This window comes from Mauremys reevesii, linkage group 2 (assembly GCF_016161935.1).
Source record: "Mauremys reevesii isolate NIE-2019 linkage group 2, ASM1616193v1, whole genome shotgun sequence".
Lineage (NCBI taxonomy): Eukaryota > Metazoa > Chordata > Testudines > Geoemydidae > Mauremys > Mauremys reevesii.
In genome coordinates this window covers 359,648-380,650 of record NC_052624.1, presented here as the reverse complement: position 1 = coordinate 380,650, position 21,003 = coordinate 359,648, and the positions used below count along the sequence as shown (strand labels likewise).

Genomic DNA, 21,003 nt, shown 5'->3' with positions numbered 1-21,003 from the left:
CCTGTATATGATGGAAACCACTTCATGCCAGGGGGTGTGGCAACCCCTCCAGCACCCTTGGGTCCAGCATCAATGCACCCCACCCTTCCCCCTGCCTACCCCGCACCAGGTGCCTGTGCTAGCTACAGGAATAGCTGAGAGCGAGGAATGTTGGAAGAGCCAGGCTGTCTCATTACCAGAGGGGACTGAGCAGCCAGAGTCAAGGCAGGGTGCTGGTACCATAAGAACATAAGAACATAAGAACATAAGAAAGGCCGTACCGGGTCAGACCAAAGGTCCATCTAGCCCAGTATCTGTCTACCGACAGTGGCCAATGCCAGGTGCCCCTGAGGGAGTGAACCTAACAGGCAATGATCAAGTGATCTCTCTCCTGCCATCCATCTCCATCCTCTGACGAACAGAGGCTAGGGACACCATTCTTACCCATCCTGGCTAATAGCCATTTATGGACTTAGCCACCATGAATTTATCCAGTCCCCTTTTAAACATTGTTATAGTCCTAGCCTTCACAACCTCCTCAGGTAAGGAGTTCCACAAGTTGACTGTGCGCTGTGTGAAGAAGAACTTCCTTTTATTTGTTTTAAACCTGCTGCCTATTAAGGCATGTGACTCACCAGCTTTCATGGAGCAATGAGGGAACCTCTGGCTTAGGCAGCGTTAACCAAAGTTGCTCCATGGTGCAGAGGAGGCAGGCTGGGTACTCCAAGAGCCAGGGGGATGGTGCAGGGCTGCACACAGGCAATGGGAATCACTATCCAATTGATGGGATGGGAGGAGCCTGTGGAACTCACTGCCACACCATCCTGGCAGCCAAGACACAGCCAGGTTCAGAAAAGGATCTGACATTCCTAGGGGGGAGGTGTGTACCACAATGGGGTCTGTTGCAATAACTAGGCCTACACATGTAGCCTAAGTGAGAGCCCATCTGTGAAAAGTGAGTGAAAGTTCATAAAATATCCCAATAATTTAGAACAACAAATACTGATGGGAAAGGAAGAGCCAGAAAACCTGAATTAGTCCTGACAAAAAGGCCTCCTGCTATAATTCAAAGGCTGTGTGAAGATCATGCCTGGTAAACAAAACCAGTAAGACTGGAAATCAATGCACCAAAATGCTGAGCCTTAACTGAGCCTAAGCCCCACATCTGCCCCCCTCCAAGATCCCACTCCCCCATCATCGCCCCTCCTGCTCTCCCACCAGCTCCTGCCCAGAGGCCCCACTCCTGTTTGCACACACAGAGCAGTGCCAAGCACCAGAGAGCTGAGTGTTAATGTCACCAGAGACAGCATGAGTAGAAAAGGACCTGGGGATTATAGTGGATGAGAAGCTGGATATGAGTCAGCAGTGTGCCCTTGATGCCAAGAAGGCCAACGGCATATTGGGCTGCATTAGAAGAAGCATTGCCAGCAGATCGAAGGAAGTGATTATTCCCCTCTATTCAGCACTGGTGAGGCCACACCTGGAGAACTATGTCCAGTTTTGGTCCCCCCACTACAGAAGGGATGTGGACAAATTGGAGAGAATCCAGCGGAGGGCAACGAAAATGATTAGGAGGCTGGAGCACATGATTTATGAGGAGAGACTGAGGGAACTGGGATTGTTTAATCTGCAGAAGAGAAGAGTGAAGGGGGATTTGATAGCAGCCTTCAACTACCTGAAGGGGGGTTCCAAAGAGGATGGAGCTCGGCTGTTCTCAGTGGTGGCAGATGACAGAACAAGGAGCAACGGTCTCAAGTTGCAGTGGGGGAGGTCTAGGCTGGATATTAGGAAAAACTATTTCACTAGGAGGGTGGTGAAGCACTGGAATGGGTTCCCTAGGGAGGTGGTGGAATCTCCTTCCTTAGAGGTTTTTAAGGTCAGGCTTGACAAAGCCCTGGCTGGGATGGTTTAGTTGGGTTTGGTCCTGCTTTGAGCAGGGGGTTGGACTAGATACCTCCTGAGGTCTCTTCCAACTCTAATCTTCTATGATTCTATGATCCGAGAGCACCCACTGTTCCTGCACTCCCTGTGTGAGTGCTATCACCCTGCAGCGGGGCCAGGGCCAGCGCTGAGGCCAGGGAGGCTGTGGGAAAGGAGCCTCTTTACTCTGCTCTGGTTCTATCTCCTACAGCACCATCTACCAGGGTCACCAACACTCTGGGTCTAGAGGCAAAAAGGCATCCTTTAAAAACTGGAAGTCAAACCCGAGTGAGGAAAATAGAAAAGAGCATAAACTCTGGCAAGCCAAGTGTGAAAGTAGAATTAGGCAGGCAAAACAAGAATTTGAAGAGAAACTAGCAAAAGGCACAAAAACCAACAGCAAAAAGATCTGTAAGTACATCAGAAGCAGGAAGTCTGCTAAACGATCAATGGATGATCGAGGTGCTAAAGGAGCACTCGAGGATAATAAGGCCATTGCAGAGAAGCTAAATTAATTCTTTGCATCAGTCTTCACTGCAGAGGACATGAGGGAGATTCCAACACCTGAGCCATTCCTTTTAGGTGACAAATCTGAGGAACTGTCCCAGATTGAGGTGTCAATAGAAGAAGTTTTGGAACAAACTGATAAACTAAACAGTAATAAGTCACCAGGACCAGATGGGATTCACCCAAGAGTTCTAAAGGAACTCAAATGTGAAATTGCAGAACTACTAACTGTGGTATGTAACCTATCATTTAAATCAGCTTCTGTACTAGATGACTGGTGGGTAGCTAATGTGATACCAATTTTTAAAAAGGCTCCAGAGGTGATACCGCCATTTACAGGCTTGTAACTTCAGTACCAGGAAAACAGATTAAAACTATAGGAAAGTATAGAATTATCAGACACATAGATTAACACAATTTGTTGGGGAAGAGTCAACATGGCTTTTGTAAAGGGAAATCAAGCCTCACCAATCTATTAGAATCATTTGAGGGGGCAAGAAACATGTGGACAAGGGTGACCCAGTGAATATAGTGTACTTGGACTTTCAGAAAGCCTTTGACAAGGTCCCTCACCAAAGGCTCTTAAGCAAAGTAAGCTGTCGTGGAATAAGAGGGAAGGTTCTCTCATGGATTGGTAACTGGTTAAAAGACAGGAAACAAAGGATAGGAATAAATGGCCAGTTTTCAGAATGGAGAGAGGTAAATAGCAGGGACCCTGCAGGGGTCTGTACTGGGACTAGTACTTTTCAACATATTCATAAATGATCTGGAAAATGGGGTGAACAGTCAGGTGGCAAAATGTGCAGATGCTACACAATTACTCAAGATAGTTAAGTTAAAAGCTGACTGTGAAGAATTTCAAAGGGTTCTCAGAAAACTGGATGACTAGGCAACAAAATGGCAGATGAAAGTTCATGTTGATAAATGCAAAGTAATGCACATTGGAAAACATAATCCCAACTACATATATATAAAATGATGGGGTCTAAATTAGCTGTTACCACTCCAGAAAGAGATCTTGGCATCATTGTGGATAGTTCTCTGAAAACATCCACTCAATGTGCAGCGGCAGTCAAAAAAGCGAACAGAATGTTGGGGATAATTAAAAAAGGGATAGATAATAAGACAGAAAATATCATATTGCCTATATATAATCCATGGTACGCCCATATCTTGAATACTGTGTGCAGATGTGGTCGCTCCATCTCAAAAAATGATATATTGGAATTGGAAAAGGTTCAGAAAAGGGCAACAAAAATGATTAGGAGTTTGGAACGGCAGCCATATGAGGAGTGATTAATAAGACTGGTATCAGAGGGGTAGCCGTGTTAGTCTCTATCTGTAAAAAGCAACAAAGAGTCCTGAGGAACCTTATAGACTAACAGACGTATTGGAGCATAAGCTTTCATGGGTGAATACCCACTTCGTCAGATGCAACTTCCACTACATGCATCTGACGAGTGAATGGCACCTTATAGACTAACAGATGCAAGTGGTGGAAATTTTCCACCACTTGCATACAGATCCAGACTAACATGGCTACCCCTCTGATACCTGACGAAGTGGGTATTCACCCACGAAAGCTTATGCTCCAATACGTCTGTTAGTCTATAAGGTGCCACAGGACTCTCTGTCGCTTAATAAGACTGGAACTTTTCAGCTTGGAAAAGAGATGACTAAGGCAGGATATGATAGAGGTCTATAAAATCATGACTGCTGTGGAGAAAGTAAATAAGGAAGTGTTATTTCTTCTGATAACACACGAACTAGGGGGTCACCAAATGAAATTAATAGGCAGCAGGTTTAAAACAAACAAAAGGAAGTATTTTTCACACAATTCACAGTCAACCTGTGGATTGCCTTGCCAGAGGATGTTGTGAAGGCCAAGACTTTAACAGGATTAAAAAAATAACTAGATAAGTTCATGGAGGATAGATCCATCAATGGCTATTAGCCAGGATGGGCAGGGATGATGTCCCTGGCCTCTGTTGCTAGAAGCTGGGAATGGGCGACAGGGTTGGATCACTCGACGATTCCCTGTTCTGTTCATTCACTCTGGGGCACCTGGCACCGGCCACTGTCGGAAGACAGGATATTGGGCAAGATGGATATTGGGCTAGTTCTTTGGTCTGACCCAATATGGCCTGTTCCTATGTATGTTCTTATGTAGAGAAGGGCAACAAAAATTATTAGGGGTATGGAACAGCTTCCATTTGAGGAGAAGCTGAAAGAGAGGAGAGATTAAAGATGAGGAGAGATTAAAAAGACTGGGGCTGTTCGGTTTAGAAAAGAGACGATTAAGTGGGGATATGACAGAGGTCTATAAAATCATGGCTTGTGTGAAGAACGTAAGTGTTATTTATTCCTTGACAAAACACAAGAACGAGGGGTCACCCGATGAAATTAATAGGCAGCAGGTTTAAAACAAACAAAAGGACTTCTTCACACAACACACAGTCAACCTGTGGAACTCATTGCCAGGGGATGTTGTGAAGGCCAAAAGTATAACTGGATTCAGAAAAGAATTAGATAAACTCATGGCAGATAGGTCCATGAATGGTTATTAGCTAAAATGGTCAAGGACACAACCCCATGCTCTGGGTGTCCCTAAGCCTCTTGACTGCCAGATGCTGGGACTGGACAAGGGACGGATCACTCGATAATTGCCTTTTCCTGGTCATTCTGTCTGAAGCACCTGGGCCTGGCCAGTGTCAGAGGACAGGATACTGGGCTGGATGGACCATTGGTTTGACCAGCATGGCCGTTCTTATGGGGACGCCTCCTCAGCACAGAGCACCATGGCCATCCTGGGCTCTGGGGAGTGGTGGGAAGACAGCCTGGAGTAGTTCCACTGACACCTGGGCCATGCTGAGCCAAGCGCTGGCAGAATGGCAACGTGGGGGGTAAGGTCACCTTTGCCCCCTTCCCCAGGGCTGCATCTTCTGTGCCATGCAGAGCTCAGCATAGAAAAGGGGGCTGGGGGAGAGCACCAAGGGGCTGGCAGGGCAGCGGCATTTATATGGGGCTTGGGCATAGTGCCAGGGCCTGGCCTGCACGTGGGGCTGGGAAGGGGGAAGAGAGGGTGTGGCACCAGGGTGAAACAAGGGCACTTTGATTGTTCTGAGCAGCGATCAATTAATTCAATACAATGACACACTGTTGGCAGGGCAAACTAAAGAAGTGCGGTCACCAGAAGCCACACTCCTTGGTGTAGCCACAGCCCCAGGACAGGGTCTCCCTTCCTGCCCTCGGCTGGGCTGGGTGATGGAGCAATGCCTAGTGGCATCGCAGCTCTACGTAAACTTGTGGTTTCTTCTCAACCCATCTCTCCTCCACCCAGTGACACTAACGCCTGCAGTGCCACAGAACTGCCCCAATACTGATTTGTTGGTAGGGAGCTAAAGTTTTTGCCATCTGGCTTTAGCTGCTTCTTGCTTTGCATGGAGTGGAGCACTCTTCTGTCTGGCCCACAGAGAGGTGCATCACCTGGGTGAGATTCTTTGCCCTGGGCAATGCAGGATGTCAGAGAAGATGCTCAGTGGATTTAGGGACCGGTATCCTTCAAACAAAATCACTTAAACCAGGCTAATTGGGTCTGGTTCTTTTCTGAAGTGCTAAGCAGGAGTAATCCAGCCAGGGCCAGTGGGATGGCCCCTACTCTGACTCCATATGCCACTCTGGCAGTGTATCAGGGCCACGAAGGGGATGTAGTTAGGTCAGATGAGAATTTCCCAGGGCCAGTAACAATCCTGCAGCGCGAATTGGGTGGGGGGGGGGGCGATTCTTACACCAAGAGGCTGCTCCCCAACCTCCCCCAGGGCAGGACGTGCAGAGAGGGGAGGAACGGGGGCAAGGAGGGTGTGCAGTACTCACAGCGTGCCTGCCTGTGGCAGCACCCAGACACAGAGGGGCTCTATGGATCCCACATCCCCTCAAACATTCAGATCTATCCTGGTATTGACGGCCTGTGTGGGGCAGAGGGGTTTCCCATATCCACTTAGACACCAGGGTGCATCTGGGTGCCACGCGGGGGTGATAAAGAGATCCCATAACCGCTCAGACACTGAGGTCCGTTCCAGTCCTGATGGACATGCCCTGAATGGGGGAAGGGGAGAAGAGATCCCATAAGCCCTCAAATACTGGGGTCCATCCCAGTGCCATCATGATGGGGTGGGGGCAGGGGACCCCAGATCGTAGTAGACATTAGAGTCAGCGTCTGTTAGGCCTGGAATGACATTTGCTTGTCTGAAATGAAGCTGCCCCCTGCAGACATCCCAGGGGCCAGGAGGTCATGGAGGTTGGGGTCCCTAGGGTTTGGGGGCAGCAGCCTGTCCCAGGCAGGACTGGCAAAGCTGTGGCATGCAGGGTGCAGGTCACCCCCTGACAGCGCTCCCGCTACCCCGCCTGACCCTGGTGCTGAGCAGTAGGAGTCTGTGGAAGTCACTCCGTCTCTCTCACCGCAGGCAGTGGAGCCGCGGCTGCACTTCATTAGGGGGTTCATATTTCACCCTAATGGCTTTCTCTGTGCCGAAGCCATCCATCACCAGCTCATTTCCCTGCAAGTGCCTTACTGCTCCTGCCTGCGCCATGTGGAACGGTTTCTAATGATGCACTAGAGCAGTGGCCCTGGCAGCACCGCCTCCTTGGGACCCAGCACAGTGAGAGGGACACGGCGTGGGGCTGCACCGACAGCAGCTCTGGCCTAGCCCCACCAGCAATGTACCCAGAGCACAGGCGCTGACTCCGGGGGTGCTCCGGGGCTGGAGCACCCATGGGGAAAAATTGGTGGGTGCTCTCCCACCGACAGCTCCCCTCCCCGCCCCAGCTCACCACTGCTCCGCCGCTGCCTCCTCCCCTGCGCGTGCCGCATCCCCACTTCTCCCTCGAGCTCCCAGCGCCACCGCCAAACAGCTGCTCTGGGAAGAGGCGGGGCTGGGGCAAGGATTTGGGGAAGGAGTCCAATAGGGGCAGGGAGGGGGCGGAGTTGGGGCATGGACTTTGGGGAAGGGGTTGGAATGGGGGCGGGGCAGGGGTGGAGTTGGGGCGGGGCCGGGGGTAGGGCCACGGGCGAGCACCCACCGGCGCCGGGAAAATTGGCGCCTATGCCCAGAGAGAGAGAGAGACCTGCAGGCCTGCCCCTGACACACAGCCAGGGGAGACCAGCCATGGACTATCCCAGCCCCTTCCCTCAGCATTCCCACAAAGGGAGCGTGTGGTGGGACCCAAAAGGCGGAAGCTGAAGTTAGACAAATTCAGACTGGAAATAAGGTGTCGACTTTTGAGAGTGAGGAGCTGGCAAATTGGATCCATCTCCCCAGGGTCATGGCGGCTTCCCCATCACTGACCAGCTTTAAATCCCGATGGGATGTGTTTCTAACAGCTCTGCTCTAGGAATTACTGCGGGGCGGGTCTCTGATGGTCACAACAATCCCACAATGGCCTTGCAATCTATGAAGCTATAGATCAGGAGCAGCTGCAGCAGCACCCTGTGTCTGCCCCCTCCTCAACATACCCACAGCCACGACACCAACCTCAAAGACGTCCCTAGTACTGAGCCTCCTCCCGCCTAGAGTCAGCTGCATCCTAGGCCAGAGGAATGTGTATTGTTCATGGGTACAATAAATAAATAACCTAATGAATATGAGGGGTGGGGCTTATACTGAGGGCAATGGGGAGAGAGTCCTCGGGGCAATGCCACTGGGAGGGGAGAGCACATGTTGAGACGGGTTGAGAGGGGAGGGACACACGGACAATGCCGCCAGGGGCATGTGTCAGCGCGGGGAATGGGAGGCACATGGACAAAGTGGCTGGAGCTTGGGGACACGTGTTGAGGGTGGGGGAGGGGCAGGGGCCACATGGGCAATACAACCAGGGCCGTATGTCAAGACTGGGTGGTGGGGGGGCACGCATTGAGAGCTAGGGAGGGACTAACCATCCCAATAAAGGCCATCTCCCTCTGTCTCTCCAGCTTGGTGCATCTGCGTTGCAGGCAGCCTTTCCAGACCTGCGGGGAGAAGGAGCACAGGGATGTGAGAACCAGGGCACAGAGCCTTTCCCCCGTCACCATGCTGCCAACCCCCACCAGGATCCATGGGGCAAGGCACCTCCCTGCACAAGGCCCTCGTCCTGGAAGTGACACGCTGTGTGGGTGCAACTTTGAGACACCCTGTCACGGCTTTACTGGTGTGTGCTATACCTGGCTTTTAAAAGCCTGTCTTGGAGTACCCCTCTTGTAAGCCAGCCCCATGGTGTAGTTTTTTACCATGGTGAGCAGTGGAACCCCCTCAGCTCTGAGACGGGGCCTGTTGGCTTCAGCTGTCCTGGTTCTCTTCCTGTGCTCTCAACAGCAAGTCCAACTGAGTTCAAACTCCTTTTGATAGACTTTGACATCTTCAGTAAATATTTACAGTGATGTAGTACAAGTCTTTCCTAAACAAAGTAGCAATACAGTACTTGAGAGACCCGATTAGAATGGTAAAGCAAAGCTTGCGTCAGAGCCCATTTCTGTGGAACCTTCCGGCCTGCTTTCCTGAGTTTCTGTAAATCCGTCTCAGGGTGTGTCTACACAGGGGATTTAATCTGAAGAGTTTGATGCGCATCAGGTAACTCTCAGTACACAAGCTGCACTAAGAGCATGCACTCAAAAAGCCTGCTCCATTTTCAGTTTGCATCGTGTGAACGTATGGCAGTCTGCTTTTTTTGGACTTTCACACTGCAAATTGGGAAACTGAGGCAAAGGACACTGCCCAATGTACTGTGGGGTGGGTGTTCTCATATGGTCACGTTTCTGAATCATGGTTGTGGTGTTTCCCTAAATGAATGCAGTGTCCCTTTTTTCCTGTTAATAGAAATGTTCTTCTGTTAGATGCAGCCTCAGTACTCACAAGGGGGCCACTATTGCCATTAGAGGCACCCAGGGGTGGTGCTAAATTTTCTCAGATTATTGGGTGGGGGCTCGAACTGGTTATGCTTTGTATTGTTAAGAGGAACCCCTAGATATTGAACCCTGCCCTTGTCACAGCCAACTCCACCTGGACAGGGGTGGCTTTAGGAATTTCGCTGCCCCAAGCACAGCAGCACGCCCCGGGGGGCGTGCTGGCAGTCGCCGGTCCCGCGGCTCCGGTGGAGCATCCGCAGGCATGCCTGTGGGAGGTCCACCGGAGCCGCGGGACCAGCGGACCCTCCACAGGCACGCTTGCGGGAGGTCCACCAGAGCCGCCTGCCGTCCTCCCGGCGACCGGCAGAGCGCCCCCCGCGGCATGCTGCCCCAAGCACGCGCTTGGCGCGCTGGGGTCTGGAGCCGGCCCTGCACCTGGAAGAAGTGTTCCAGATGGAACCCATATGACTATCACCCCCACTAGGGCAGAGCATTTAAAAACAAAAGCAGTTATTTCTCCACTATGCTCTGAGGGCTAGTGAACTCACCATGGCAGGTTTACAGACCTAAATGCAGGAGGGTCCACAATGCTAGGATCTTTTGGACTGCAGTACTAATTAAATTAGTGGAGAAAGAACTGTTTGCCCCCAGGAAAACCATGGGTATTGACGGTGTGGAGGTTGGGCTGGGTATTCTGGGAGACCCAGCTTATCCCTTAATGCCCTGGCTAATGACGTCATACACAAGGCATTTGAACAGAAGGAAGGTACTGTCGGAGAAAAACTCAGTTCTCGCTTTTTCTTTGGGTGCAGCAAAATCAAATACTTTATTATTTCTCCAGTAATTACAATGGAGGGAGGGAGTGCCCTAGGACACAGGGTCGCCCCAGTCCCGGACAGGTCTCTCAACTGGTAAACAATTACAGCAAGCATTTATACCTTTGTTACAGACAATGACTAGCAATAATACAGACAATAATGAGCAACAACTACATTTTGTTTATACATAAGCCATTCTGCTATCTTATTTTTCTCACTCCTAGAAAACACAAGCCTGCATATTTGGTTATCAGTACAAGGTCGTAATAACTTTTTACACAGTTCTTTTCCTCTCGCCTCACACTATCCATGCTTCTACAAATGTCACGTCATTAGGGTTACAGCTGGCCTAACTCTTGCTAACTGACTGACATGCATTAAAATTCCCTTCAAATCCTTGTTAATTCTTTCCCTGCTTCCACAGTACAATTTCACTATCGCCTGAGTGGCTGCAGAATGGTACTCAGTGTGCATTTGGCCAGAGATGGTGCTCTTCATGGACTAGGGAGAGCAAGGGGGGAAGCCTTGGTGATGGGTAGGAGGCTGAGGTGTAAGACTTGCCAGCAAGGCAGCACACAGGGAACACAAACACTTGTGCGAATGCTGGCAGAGATGCCTATTGTTCATATTTTGAGCTCCATGCCTGAACCCGTTAGCCCGTGGGTGGGTGGGGATGCAGACAGTGAGAGCACTGAGGTATCATGTGGGGGTGGCTGAAGTTCAGAGTTCCATGTGTGCTTTTGTAAAACCCGATTAATTATTTCAGCTTTATTGAGAGGATTCTCTGTGTTAAATGAAATGATGATCCAAGACGGGTGCAATAATAACCTTTTGTGCAAAACAAAATGGGAGGGGGGGGAGTTACAGGCCAGTATGTCCCCTCCCTCTGGCTCTTGCCTCTGTGACTTGCTAGGCGAGCTTGAGAGCTGCAAACAGAGGCAATGAACAGGGGAGTTTCAGAGAGAGTTTGGAGAGGCTTTCCTTCCTGGTGCAGCGCTATGCGTGATACCAAGATGACTGGCAATGGAACACTGGCAGTGACCTGCAACAGATGTGCCATGTTCTCTTTGCTTCCTGAAGGCAGAAAGGGTTTCATGAAGTGGCTGTATGCACAGAAAAGATTCTTGGATTGGCAGGGCAAGTTGGGATGCTACTGAGACTCAGAGAAGCTGCGCAGTTCCTATAGAGCCAGGTTCGTACCCCAGGTTCAAGGAAGAATGGATCTGGCCACCAAAGATCTGGAGAGAGAAGAAGTCAGAGAAGAGGCCTGGTAGTTCATAACCACCAGAGGCAGGAGGTCACAGCAGCTGGAGACAGAGAAGGATGTGGCTGTGATGGAGCAGGGGCTGTCTGTGTGGGGGATGGGAGAGCAGGGACGATTTTAGGTGAGATGCAGGTATTCAGACTGTAACATGAGCTAGGCCTGGGGGAGGGGAGGTGACACCTCTGGCTGGGGCTAGACAAAAGGGAAGGGTGGAGTGAAGTCAGTCTTCGGTTGGGAGCTGGGAGGTGGGTTTTCAGGGGATCCTAGGCTGGGATCCAAGCACCCTGAACCCCCCAGATAGGCCAGATTGAGTGGTCCTGGCTCTGAACACAAGCTGGGCTGTATCCTGTGATCCTGCTGTTCAATAAACCTTCTGTTTTACTGGCTGGCTGAGAGTCACTGTGAGCCCAGGAAGAGGGGTGCAGGGCCGGACTCCCCCACACTCCGTGACAGTGGCCATCAGAGAGAAGAGGACCAGGAGTAATTCCACATGGCTAAGCAGCAAAGAATCCTGTGGCACTTTATAGACTAACAGACGTTTTGGAGCATGAGCTTTCGTGGGTGAATACCCACTTCGTCGGATGCATGTTAGTCTATAAGGTGCCACAGGATTCTTTGCTGCTTTTACAGATCCAGACTAACACGGCTACCCCTCTGATACTTGATCCACATAGCTAGAAGCTTCAAATCAATACCGTGGAAACATTGGAAGATACCTCTCAATATCCAGCAGGTTCAAGGGAATATGGGATACATTTATGGATGGCAGCTCAGCCCAACCTGTAGGAAAATGAATCTTGCCTGCAAAGGATTCTCCAACTGTCCAAGGAAGACAGACAATCCTTGTTCGAGATTCAGTAGTCGGAAGAACCAAAAGAACATTCTGCAAGAGACAGGCAGACAATAGGACAGCATGCTGCCTTCACGGCACCAAGACACGAGATGTTACTCTAAGATTGGACAGACTTCTGAAGTCGACAGGCAAGGATCCATTGGTGATGCTTCATATCAGCACTAACGACACTTCATCGCAGGATATCTCGCAGATAGAAAATGGGTTCAGGGGACTCGGAAGTGTGCTGAAGAAAAATGTCCAAGTGATCTTCTCTGAAATCCTTCCTGTCCCACAAGTGAAGGAAGGCAGAGGCAGAAGATTCCAGAAGTAAACCACAGGTTAAGTAAGTGGTGTAGGGTGGAGGATTTTGGTTTTGTGGAACATTGGTTCACCTCCCATGGGAAGAGGGGACTATATAGTTCAGATGGCCTCCATCTCAGTAGAAGGGGTCCAACCTCCTTGGAGACAGGCTCACTAGAATAGTCAGGAGCGGGTTAAATTAATAGCAAAAAGGGAGGGTAAAAAGAGGGATGATCTGAGCACACAGCACAAAATCAAGATGTTGAGAACAAAACTAATCAAGGAGCCAAAGGACACAAAGAGAGGAAATTACTGAATTGCCTCTACACCAATGTTAGGAGCCTGGGTAACAAACAAGAGGAATTGAAATTGCTTATCTGTGAGCATAAGTTTGATCTACCTGGTATTGCTGAAACCTGGTGGGATGATTTGCACAACTGGAATGTTAAAAATCAATGGTTATAACCTATTTAGGAAGGATCAAGTGGGCAAAAGGGCAGGGAGAATGAACTCTATGTCAAAAACAGCATTCTCTGTTTCCAAATCAATGAAAACAAACAAAAAGAAAGAGCTTATGGATCAATGTCCTAAAATAAAGCACAGGATGGGGTATCAGATCACAAAATCACACTAGGAAACATGAAGAATGGTTCCTTACACAGGTATCTATAATATGCAGCGGGGGAAAGCTGCATGATCATGGGAGACTTCAATTTGGGGGAAGTACACTGGGGGTCTCATGCTGGCAGTACTAAAGTGTCCTTGGAATTTCTAACCATTGTAGATGACAATTTCCTAAAGCAAAAAGTGTTGCAGTCAACACGAGGGATTTCTTTATTAAACCTTGTCCTAACAGATAAAGAGGAACTGATCACAGAACTAAAAATTAATGATAACATAGTTACAAGTCAAGTATCAGAGGGGTAGCCGTGTTAGTCTGGTTCTGTAGAAGCAGCAAAGAATCCTGTGGCATCTTATAGACTAACAGATGTTTTGCAGCATGAGCTTTCGTGGGTGAATACCCACTTCTTCGGATGCAAGCAGTGGAAATTTCCAGGGGCAGGTGTGTATATATAAGCAAGCAAGAAGCAAGCTAGAGATAATGAGGTTAGATCAATCAGGGAGGATGGGGCCCTGTTCCAGCAGCTGAGGTGTGAAAACCAAGGGAGGAGAAACTGGTTCTGTAATTGGCAAGCCATTCACAGTCTTTGTTTAGTCCTAAACTGATGGTGTTAAATTTGCAGATGAACTGGAGCTCAGCAGTTTCTCTCTGGAGTCTGGTCCTAAAGTTTTTTTGCTGTAGGATGGCCACCTTAAGATCTGCTATTGTGTGGCCAGGGAGGTTGAAGTGTTCTCCTACAGGTTTTTGTATATTGCCATTCCTAATGTCTGATTTGTGTCCATTAATCCTTTTCCTTAGAGACTGTCCAGTTTGGCCGATGTACATAGCAGAGGGGCATTGCTGGCATATGATGGCATATATTACATTGGTGGACGTGCAGGTGAATGAACCGGTGATGGTGTGGCTGATCTGGTTAGGTCCTGTGATGGTGTTGCTGGTGTAGATATGTGGGCAGAGTTGGCATCGAGGTTTGTTGCATGGGTTGGTTCCTGAGCTAGAGTTACTATGGTGCGGTGTGCAGTTGCTGGTGAGAATATGCTTCAGGTTGGCAGGTTGTCTGTGGGCGAGGACTGGCCTGCCACCCAAGGCCTGTGAAAGTGTGGGATCATTGTCCAGGATGGGTTGTAGATCCCTGATGATGCGTTGGAGGGGTTTGATTTGGGGGCTGTATGTGATGGCCAGTGGAGTCCTGTTGGTTTCTTTCTTGGGCTTGTCTTGCAGCAGGAGGCTTCTGGGTACACGTCTGGCTCTGTTGATCTGTTTCCTTATTTCCTCGTGCGGGTACTGTAGTCTTGAGAATGCTTGGTGGAGATTTTCTAAGTGTTGGTCTCTGTCTGCGGGGTTAGAGCAGATGCGGTTGTACCTCAGTGCTTGGCTGTAGACAATGGATCTTGTGGTGTGCCCGGGATGGAAGCTGGAGGCATGAAGGTAGGCATAGCTGTCGGTAGGTTTTCGGTATAGGGTGGTGTTAATGTGACCACCACTTATTTGCACCGTGGTGTCTAGGAAGTGGACCTCCCGTGTAGATTGGTCCAGGCTGAGGTTGATGGTGGGGTGGAAGCTGTTGAAATCGTGGTGGAATTTTTCCAGAGTCTCTTTCCCATGGGTCCAGATGATGAAGATGTCATCCATGTAGCGTAGGTAGAGAAGGGGCGTGAGTGGACGGGAGCTGAGGAAGCGTTGTTCCAGGTCGGCCATAAAAATATTGGCATATTGTGGGGCCATGCGGGTGCCCATAGCGGTGCCACTGATCTGGAGATATATATTGTCATCGAATTTGAAATAGTTGTGTGTGAGGATAAAGGCACAGAGCTCAGCAACCAGTTGTGCGGTGGCATCATCAGGGATACTGCTCCTGACAGCTTGTATTCCATCAGTGTGGGGGATGTTGGTGTAGAGCCTCTACATCCATGGTGGCCAGGACGGTGTTCTCTGGAAGGTCACCAGTGCTGCTCCCAGGGCACCAAGGCCCCTTCACCCCCCACATTGCAGCGTGAACCCCACGCCCAGCGGCCTGGCCAGGGCACCACTGGCCTAGGATGCTGTGCAGCATGACCATCCTGCCCAGCTCAGCACAGGGCTGCATGCCGGAAAGGGACACGTCCAGGGGGGAGCTGCAGCCGGTTCCCACCAGTTCGTGGGAACCGGTTGTTAAATTTAGAAACCCTTTTAGAACCGGTTGTAAAGGGCTTTTAAATTTAACAAAAGCTCCAGCAGCTCCCTGCCCTGCCCTGCCCCCGGCCCCAGCTCACCTGGCTCCAGCTCTGCCTCTGCCTCCTCCTCTGAAGGCTCCCCCTCCGGGCTTCCCGCCAATCAGCTGTTAGCGCGGGAAGCCTGGGAGGGCTGAGAAGGAAGCAGCAGCTTCCTGCAGGTGAGCTGGGGCGGAGGGGGCACAAGGAGGGCTCTAGGTGCCACGCGTCCCCGGCCCCAGCCCCGGCCCCGGCCCCGACCTCGACTCCGGCCGGGCGGCGCAGCTCCGAGCCGGCCCCCGGCTCCGACCCTGACTCCAGCCGGGCGGCGTGGCCCCAGGCCCCGACCCTGACTCCGGCCGGGGGGGCCAGCCCCCGGCTCCGACCCCGACTCTGGCCAGGCGGCGCGGCTCCGGGCCGGCCCCCGGCCCCGACCCTGACTCCAGCCGGGCGGCGTGGCCCCAGGCCCCAGCCCGGTTCCGACCCCGACTCTGGCCAGGCGGCGTGGCTCCGGGCCGGCCCCAGGCCCCGACCCTGACTCCAGACTGGGGGGTGCGGCTCCGGGCCGGCCCCCAGCTCCGACCCCGACTCTGGCCGGGCAGCACGGCTCCGGGCCGGCCCCTGGCCCCGACCCCAACTCTGGCCAGGCGGCACAGCTCCAGGCCGGCCCCCGGCCCCGACCCCGACTCCGGCCAGCCGAGTGGCGCAGCTCCGGGCCAGCCCCCGGCCCTGACCCGGACCCCAACTCCAAGCCGGCCCCCGGCTCTGACCCCAACTCCAGCCGGGCGGCACGGCTCCGGGCTGGCCCCTTGCCCGGACTCCGGGCCGGCCAGCGACTCCGGCCCCCAGCTCTGGGCTGGGCCCCAGCCCCGGGCCAGCCCCCGGTCCCCGACTCTGGCCCAGCCCTCAACTCTAGCCTGGCCAGTGGCTCTGGGCTGGCCCCCAGTCCCGACTGCGGACCAGCCCCCGATTTCGGGCTGGCCAGTGGCTCTGGCCCGGCCCCCAACTCCAGCCCAGCACCCGCGGCTCCCAGCCCCGACTCTGGGTGGCGCGGCCCCCATCTCCAGGCAGCACGGTAAGGGGGACAGGGAGCAGGGAGGGGGTGTTGGATAGAGGGCGGGGGGTGGATTCGGGCCGGGGCCGGCAGAGGGCAGGGAACAGGGGAATTGAATGGGGGCAAGGGTCCTGGGGGTGCAGTCAGGAAGGACCAGGGGTTGGATGAGGCGGTGGGAGGCAGTCAGGGGCAGGGATTCCAGGGGCAGTCGGGACAGAGAGAAGGGGTGGTAGGATGGGGCAGAGGTCCCGGGAGGCCATCAGGAATAAGAGGAGGGGTTGGATGGGGCGGCAGGGGGCAGTTAGGGGAAAGGGAAGGGGGGTGGCTGGAGCAGGGTTCCTGGGGGCCGGGGCCCGAGTCCCAGGGGGCGGGGGGGGTACGATCCCCTCGTGGGGTGAGGAGGAGGGAACTGGTTGTTAATATTTTGGCAGCTCATCACTGGACACATCCATGGGCTGTGCTGCTGGGGGCAGCTGCACCCTGATTGGATCCAGCCCTCAGGCTGCCTGCAAGCAGCCCAAGGAGAGGCAACCGACAAGGCCCAGGGGCCAAACTGTGACTGCTGGGAGAGCCAGGGCATGGAGGGTGGGGCCCCAACCACGCATGGGAGCGGGAAGGCTGCTCCGCGTTGGGCAGCGGGCAATACAGTGCTCTGACCAGGACCGGCAACGCTCCATAGCAGTCCAAGAGTGCCACCTCCAGGGCAGAGGCAGAACTGCAGCCACGAGAGATCCCCTGGGGAGCATGTTCTCAGCCCTGGGACTGAAAGCAGGGAGTGTGGCAGGAGCCCAGAAGGGAGAAATGGGAATCACAAGGCAGTAGGGAGCACTGCTCAGATCTGACCTCTGGCACCCCAGGCACCCAGCAGCCACCTGTTTGCTGGGTATCCTGTTCCCTCCTCCCCCACGCTCTGGTAGGGTTGCCAACTTTCTAATCACACATAACTGAACACCTCTGCCCCACCCCTGTCCCGAGGCCACACCCCTTCTCTGAGGCACCGCCCATGCTCACTCCATTCCCCCCTCCCTCTCCCCTACACTCACTCACTTTCACCGGGCTGAGGCAGAGGGTTAGGGTGCAGGGGGGTGAGGGCTCTGGTTGGGGGTGCAGGCTCTGGGGTGGAGCTGGGGATGAGGGGGTTGGGGTGTGGGAGAGGGCTCCAGGCTAGGGCAGGGGGATGAGGTGCCAGGGGGTATGGGCTCTGGGTTGGTGGTGTGGGTTCTAGGTGGGGCCAGAAATGAGGGGTTCAGGGTGCAGGAGAGGGCTCCGGGCGGGGCAGGGAGGTGAGGGCTCTGGCTGAGTGGGTTGGCTTTGGGGGGGACCAGGAATGAGGGGTTTGGGGTGCAGGGTCTCCAGGCTGGGACAGAGGGTTGGGGTGTGGAGGGGTGCAGGGTGCGGGTTCCGGGAGGGAGTTTGGGTGTGGAAGGGGACTCTGGGCTGGGGCAGGGGGTTGGGGTGCAAGGTCCCGCCGGCACTTACCACAGCTCCCAGGAAGCGGCCGCCAGGTCCCTGCAGCCCCTAGGCGCATTTGTGGCCAGGGAGGCTCTGTGCACTGCCCTTGTGCCAGCAGGCACCTCCCCTGCAGCTCCCACTGGTCACGGCTCCCGGCCAATGGGAGCTGTGGAGCCGGCACTTGGACAGCATATGGAGCCTCCCTGGCTGCCGATGCGCCTAGGGGACGCAAGGACCTAGCAGCCGCTTCTGGGAGCCACATGGAGCTAGGGCAGGCAGGGAGCCTGCCTTAGCCCTGAGCCCCCGCTGCACTGCCAACCGTACTTTAACGGCCCCGTCGGCAGTGCCGACCGGAACCGCCAGGGTCCCTTTACGACCAGGCATTCCAGTCAAAAAATGAACCCCTGGCAACCCCCCACTTTGCGCTGGGCATGTCCCCCTTACCTTCTGGATGCAGATAGCAGCCTGCTCACGGTCAAGCTCCTTGGCCCCACTCTCCCGGGCCCGCCTCTCTCGCTCCTCGTCCCGCCGGATCTCCCACATGAACTTGGAACGAAGGCGGCCCTGGCGCATCCGCTCCGCCATCTGCACCAGCTGCACAGCCTCGTCACGCAGCATGGCAGGCCGGGACGGCTGCGGGAGCAGGGCAGAAAGAGGGCTAGGGAATCTGTGCCCTGATCCATCCCATGCGAACCCCAGCCTCATGGCATAAGGAAAAACAGAGCCTGCACGCCCCATAGCCAGCCCCAGCCACAGGGCACCAGGGAGAACAGAGCCCGCACGCCCCATAGCCAGCCCCAGCCACAGGGCACCAGGGAGAACAGAGCCCGCACGCCCCATAGCCAGCCCCAGCCAGGGGCACCAGGGAGAACAGAGCCCGCACGCCCCATAGCCAGCCCCAGCCACAGGGCACCAGGGAGAACAGAGCCCGCACGCCCCATAGCCAGCCCCAGGGCACCAGGGAGAACAGAGCCCACATGCCCCATGGCCAGCCCCAGCCAGGGGCACCAGGGAGAACAGAGCCTGCACGCCCCATGGCCAGCCCCAGCCACAGGGCACCAGGGAGAACAGAGCCTGCATGCCCCATAGCCAGCCCCAGCCACAGGGCACCAGGGAGAACAGCCCGCACGCCCCATAGCCAGCCCAGCCAGGGGCACCAGGGAGAATGGAGCCCGCATGCCCCATGGCCAGCCCCAGCCAGGGTGCCAGGGAGAACAGAGCCCGCACGCCCCATGGCCAGCCCCAGCCAGGGCACCAGGGAGAACAGAGCCCGCACGCCCCATAGCCAGCCCCAGCCAGGGGCACCAGGGGGAACAGAGCCCGCACGCCCCATAGCCAGCCCCAGCCAGGGGCACCAGGGAGAACAGAGCCCGCACGCCCCATAGCCAGCCCCAGCCAGGGTGCCAGGGGGAATGGAGCCCGCACGCCCCATAGCCAGCCCCAGCCAGGGCACCAGGGAGAACAGAGCCCGCACGCCCCATGGCCAGCCCCAGCCAGGGTGCCAGGGGGAATGGAGCCCGCACGCCCCATAGCCAGCCCCAGCCAGGGTGCCAGGGGGAACAGAGCCCGCACGCCCCATGGCCAGCCCCAGCCAGGGGCACCAGGGAGAATGGAGCCCGCATTCCCCATGGCCAGCCCCAGCCAGGGGCACCAGGGGGAACAGAGCCCGCACGCCCCATGGCCAGCCCAGCCAGGGGCACCAGGGAGAATGGAGCCTGCATGCCCCATGGCCAGCCCCAGCCAGGGCACCAGGGAGAACAGAGCCCGCACGCCCCATAGCCAGCCCCAGCCAGGGTGCCAGGGAGAACAGAGCCCGCACGCCCCATAGCCAGCCCCAGCCAGGGTGCCAAGGAGAACAGCCAAGGGGGGCCTGCTGCACTCTCCCCAGGCTTGCCCACAATTGCCTGTCAAACCAATCCAGGGCCAGACCCAGACACCTCATACATGGGAACCACCGGTGACCGGAGGCCATGGTCCCTGGTACAGCTCCATATCCCTAAAGGGCCCTGGTAGAGCCCCCACTTCCTGCCCTGCTCCCCTCTGGAACCACACCCAGCCTCACAAAGCTCCCACTCCCCTTCCCCCTCCCCCCCCCCGCAGGCCTGATACAGGCCCACCCCTCCTTTCTGCCCTGCTCTCTCCCATGGGCTCCGATACAGCCCTGCCCCCACTCCTGCATCTGCCTCCACAGTCCCTAGAACATCCTCATTCCCCCTTCTGCCTTGCACCCCTCACAGGCCCTGGTATGGCCCCACCCCTCTCTCCCGCCCCATGCCCATCCTGGTACAGACCCCACTCCTCTTACCTGTTACTGTTCTGCACACTCTCCTGACCTCTCCCCCCCCCGCCCACTAGAGTGCCACCCCACCCCGCCCATCCTCTGGGGCCTAGCACAGCCCTGCACCCCCAGCCCCTCGTGCAGCCCTGTACTTCAGGTGGGAGTCCCCTCGTCAGAGAAAGGAGCAGCCGGAAGGTTATTATCCCTGTTACAGGCAGCCGCAGGGCAGGCACTCACCCCACTGGGCATGCTAGGCTCCACCCGGGCCAGGATCTCAGACAGCACCTGCTGACGCTCCTTCAGGGCCTTGGCTCTCTGGTTCACAAAGTACCTGGGGATGGGCACCTCCATGTCAGCCTGGGGAAAGAGCACAGGAGCCTCCCCATTAGTGCCATCAGCCCCGGCCTCAGGGCCCCTCCACCCCAGCCTTTGCACCCAGCCCCGCACTAGGAGCTCCCTCTCCTGACCAGGGGTGTAGCCATGGGTAGGCCACGGCCCACCCACTTAGCATCCAGACCCACCCCCACAGCCCCAGCTCTGCTCTGGCCTCAGCACTTGCCCCGCTCCACCCGCCCGGGCAAGCCTCTGAGCCCTGACCCTGCTCCCCGGGTGCGCACCTGGGCCGCAGGGGGCCCCTGGCCAGCATGTCCATTGCCCCCAAGGCCATCTGGAGAGGGTGTGGGGGAAGCAGCCCCGATTCCTCCTGCCCCCCTCATCCCATGTCATTGCCCACCCACCGCAAGTCGGGCCCCACCCAAGTGTCCCAGCCTGGATATGCCACTGCTCCTGATGCTGCTTTCACAACCCCCCTATTGCCACCTGCACAGTGTTATGATTAGTAATGGGGTTGCCATTATGCAAGAAGCTCCAGCCTCTTCACACCACTCAGCCCTGCTCTCCCCTCCCCT

General features: G+C 54.9%; 1 protein-coding gene across 7 annotated transcripts in view; it reads right to left on the bottom strand.

The window, feature by feature from the left end:
• Positions 1–21,003, bottom strand: part of IQCA1L (IQ motif containing with AAA domain 1 like) — a 50,079-nt gene that overhangs the window by 14,878 nt on the left and 14,198 nt on the right. For all 7 annotated transcript variants that reach the window (XM_039521197.1, XM_039521202.1, XM_039521203.1 and 4 more), the window contains 3 exons: positions 20,333–20,452; positions 18,262–18,450; positions 8,339–8,410 (listed from right to left, as the gene is read on the bottom strand). In XM_039521197.1, coding sequence (XP_039377131.1) covers positions 8,339–8,410; positions 18,262–18,450; positions 20,333–20,452 — 381 coding nt within the window. The remainder of the gene's footprint in view (positions 1–8,338; positions 8,411–18,261; positions 18,451–20,332; positions 20,453–21,003) is intronic.